Below are 4,626 nucleotides of genomic sequence, written 5' to 3' on the forward strand. Positions count from 1 at the left end.
TTTTCGTCAAAAAGTATACACAGAACGTTCAACTTTATATTTGAAATGCTTTTTGAAAAACTTGATATATTGAGGTTTGCAGAGTAGTCCCGACTCCCGAGTCCCGACTCACGACTCTCGAGGGAGTCGAGGGAGTCGAGACTCGAGACTCGAGACTCGAGAGCTTAAGTGGCTGAGAGCCTGAGACGCTGCGGTGTTTGTTGAGAACTTGAGAAGTGAGAGCAGTATGCAGAAATGCACTCGGGCTCTCAGGCTCAGCAGTCAGCCCTGTCACAGTGTCACGGCAGACTTCAATACGAGCTCATTATGCGGAAAACGTCGTACGTTTTACGTTAAATAACGCTGAGTTTTAAAACTGGTTTCCCGTTTTTAGCTATGTAGCTACATAGACAGAGAAGCCAATTCCAAAAACCTATTTTGTTTGGATCTGGACTAAAATACATGGACCAATTTTGAGAGTAACTGTTATGTATTGACAGTAGAAAGTTCAAAATTAGTCCAACTATGTAATAAAAACAAACTAGAGCCCGTCTGTTATTCTTCGTGTGCAGAATGCAGATTGCAGAATGGCGAATACAGGACGTTGTAGTCTACGACTGTACGTAGACTCGCAAACCTATTGATTTGAAGGTTAAGATCAATACGTTATTAGGGATAGAAGTTGAACGTAAACGCATCTATATTCAATTTTAAAACGTTATCACGGATATAGGTGACCAGAAGAGCCTACCTAAATTCTTCTTATAGGACTAATTTGTATCATAGAATCCGTACATATTTGAATGTTTAGACCCGAAAAGTGCACCTATGATCATACAAAGGACCGTAACCGTATATTTATTCGATTTATAAAGGTTTTAATGGAAAACGGTTGGAGGTTTGTTTGAAGGGTGTGTGGAAATGTGGAATTGTGGGTAAATACATAACATTGTTGAATGTATTCACGGACACAGTCTGACAGACCTACAAGGCTATACAACCTACAGGCTCCAGGCTCCTAACCTCAAGCGGTTTACCATTAAAACTTTTATAAATTAAATATATATACGTTTACGTTCAACTTTTATTCCATATCCAGTCTTTTCTATGATACTGGGTGCAATTTTCGGGTCTAAAAATTGAAGTGTGTACTGTTTCCAATATACGAACCAGTCCTATTTAAACAACTTTGGTGGGCCTTACAAATCAAATTATAGCCGTTATAATGTTTCAAAATGAATAAATATGCGTTTACGTTCAGCTTCTATCTCGTACCCCCATAACGTAATGAGCTAAGGCTACAGCCTTGCAAACTAGCAGCCTTATAGCCTTATGTTTTTTTTTAAATACACGTCCAGGACCAGGATTCCAGGATTACTAAAAGAGTCAACAACTGACAACTCTTTGAATTGAACTCTCACACTTAAAGAGTTATAACTCTAAACTCACAACAAGAACTCAAGAAGTCTGCTGTTGAATTAGGAGTTGTAAATATTTATCATTCTCGCTACTACGCGCGAGAGAGAAGAATCGTACATTTTATGTCTACGACTCAAGAAGAGGCCGAAGTTCCCTAGGCCCGAGGGCCCCAAACAATCATATTTGTTTTTTATATATTTAAAAAAATAAACAGATAATAATTCAAGTGGACAAGTCTAAATTGGTTTTTGGTTTTGTTTTATATAAAAAAGTACAGGATACTGTACAGTGTACAGACTACAGAGTACAAGAAGTGTACAATACTTCTACACAAAAATATTTACATTTTTTTAATTTTAAATACTGCCGAAGTTCCGAGTTTCCGACCCAACAAATTTCGAAATATATACTGATCGGATTTTAGGATGTATTTGCCTTCTGAAATCAAACAATATTTCTCATCCTCCCCATGCCCCGGCTAATCACGCTGTTGAAGTACTACTTCCAAATATCGGTTCAGACCAAATCATCGCGCTTGTTGGTTCCGACTATGATACTTCCGATCCAGGCCAGCCAACACACACCGAATTCATCCGTGGTCTGGTGCGGCATTGGCTTACCCCCATCCTCGCTTCTCGACCGGATTATGACGGATAACCTGGTCCTTCTCGGTATTTCGTACTCTGCACTAACCCATTCCGCGGCACTACACGGCGCAGACCCGATCCGTACCACAGAGGAGGGTACTCTACTTAGTAGGTCAGCAAGCGAATATATGGAACATTCGATAGTAACAGTGTTTTGTCAACACCAGCCCGAATTGACTCAGCACATATCTTCCATTGTCGACTCACCTGGCCCAAACTTCAAACGGGAATTTACTGACCACTTCTTCCCATCAATCTTTCCTGAACCACTACAGCGACTATGAGAGCCATACCATATGTTCATACATTGTATCATACATACTTGCCATTTTTGAAATAAATAATATTATCCCTATTCATCTAATTTAGGTACTTATTTACGATGTAATTACTTGAATTTCGGCCAAAACGATCAAGAATTGGATAAATGGCACACATTTCAAAACTGTACAGGTACTAACAGGATCAATGGATCATGTGCAAAAAGTAATAAAATACACATTTTTCAAATAAACTGCATAGCGCCAGCCGTCAGCCGCCATAACTCCCATATTAGAGTATATAAGACCAGTTTTTGAAATACAGAAACCAAACCAAACCAATTTACATATCTAGCGCCAGCCGCCATAGCGCCAGGTGGGGTCAATCAAACTAAGCCTGTCTCAAGTGACGCGACAGAGGGATCTGAAACTTGAAAGCGTTAAACGCACAAATGAAGCAGTAGTAAATAAACACAATCATAGTGACAATTATTTATGCTTTTGGGTTTTTAAAATAATAATAAATAAAACAACCGCCCTCTGTCCTCTGAGGGCTGAGGGCCTGAGCCCTAAGGCTCTGACATCTGTATGTAAATACAGTATATAAATATTATTGTATTTGTTTTATTTGTTTTACTCCTGTATATACTGTTCATGAGTCTCTCTTGCGAGTAAATAATGGAACGAACATCGACTTCTATCATTTTCTTATTTAAAAAAAGACATTTCTGAGTTGCTGGAAGCTTTGGAAGCTTCTTACACGTAGAGTGGATACCAAGAGAGACCTAAAAGGATACTAATACAGCATCCTCCCTGAACATTTCTTCAGTCGATTGCTCGTCACAAATGTTTGCAGTTCACAATTCATATCCCATCACAAAAATTGAAAGAATGAAACATACAACCCCCACTATCAGTGCAATGCCGCTTCAGGATTTCGCGATATGTTTAAGTAATCCGACTCTTAGCAGCCACCCCACCGGACCCCCGTTAGATATTCTGCACACCAAACTGTCTAAAGACCAGTGCTCAAAAGGCGGGCTTAAAAGTTGCTACTTGTCGTATACTTTCCAGCCGACAAGAATGACACAAGAAGTGAGTGCTTGCTCGTACAGTACGGACATCCCAATCAATGTCCATGACATAACCGATAATAACGATGATGAGTACAGTGGTACAGATCAACCTATGTTGACGATATTGACTGCTGGCAATTTACCAGCACCTGCAGACAAACCGGCCAAGACCAGCCGATCTTCGCTTACAACTTTCTTGAGCAGGAGATTTAAAAAGTAACGCTATTATGTAGTTGTTTGACTGTAAACAACTCTCTTACGTGCGAGATATCTGGAGTTTTGTAAGCTCAGAATTTTTCCTTTAGACTCGTTAATAAATTAGTTTTAAAGTATGTACTAAATAAATACATGGCACAACGCTATTGCTGAGTTTTGTATGCTCGGAAATTTTCCTTTAGACTCAAATTAAGAATAAAAAGTAACCACTATATATACTGTATATGATACAACGCTATTTGAGTTTTTTAACCTCCGAATCTCTACCTTAGTCTCATATCAATACATAATCTTTTCTTTAGACTCGTATTAATAAATCGAAAGTAACTGCTATGTACATAATACAAAGCCTCTGCTGAGTATTTTTAAGTTCAGAATATTACCTTATAGAATCATATTAACTGCTATTATACTGCACATAATACAAATCTTTTGCTGGCCCCTGGGTAGATAGGGAAAACATCGCCCTTCAGATCGAATCTAACGAGATCAATCGAGTCAAAACTTCGAGTCATATTCGAGCTCCGCTGGTACAGGCATTGCCCGGTCCACCAAGGCCTGTAGCTCACTATGCGTCAGATCCAAAGTACCGAAATTGTGCCTGCCCATACCATTAGCGCCCAATCGAGACACACAGAAAGCCTCTGCCACGTGTGTGGGTGCATGCCGCAATAGCAGGGAGCCCTGAAGCGCGATAGCTAGTGTGTCCACAACTCTGGATACAAACGAATAAGTGTGCAATGGTGATCAGAATGGAGGCGTGCATACCACCTCTGCGGAGGGGGCACCGGCGTGAGTGCGAATGAGAGAACTCAGATGCACAGATGCTAGCATATGCTACGTTAAATTTATACACTCGCACTATACGTGTGGCTGGCGAAACGGTACAAACGAAAGACGCAATGACAAGGCCACAGCCACAAACCGTAACGAAAACGATGTGGATATGAGCCGCACAGAGAGTGCCGTGTGCTAGAAGCGTAGTACGGACCAGCGCTAGAAGCGTAGTACGGACTAGCAGCCGGACTA

The 4,626-nt window shown here is 40.4% G+C and overlaps 2 protein-coding genes across 2 annotated transcripts; one reads left to right on the forward strand and one right to left on the reverse strand.

The window, feature by feature from the left end:
- Positions 1–3,146: 3,146 nt before the first annotated feature.
- SARC_11439 (hypothetical protein) lies at positions 3,147–3,743 on the forward strand (the record flags this gene model as incomplete). The annotated part of the gene is made up of 1 exon (XM_014294475.1): positions 3,147–3,743. A coding segment is annotated over one exon (455 nt), but the record flags the coding sequence as incomplete, so codon positions are not given.
- Positions 3,744–4,095: 352 nt separating this feature from the next.
- On the reverse strand, positions 4,096–4,312 carry SARC_11440 (hypothetical protein; the record flags this gene model as incomplete). Its single annotated transcript, XM_014294476.1, has 1 exon — positions 4,096–4,312. A coding segment is annotated over one exon (217 nt), but the record flags the coding sequence as incomplete, so codon positions are not given.
- Positions 4,313–4,626: the final 314 nt, after the last annotated feature.

Source organism: Sphaeroforma arctica, assembly GCF_001186125.1.
Source record: "Sphaeroforma arctica JP610 unplaced genomic scaffold supercont1.1688, whole genome shotgun sequence".
Classification (NCBI taxonomy): Eukaryota; class Ichthyosporea; order Ichthyophonida; genus Sphaeroforma; species Sphaeroforma arctica.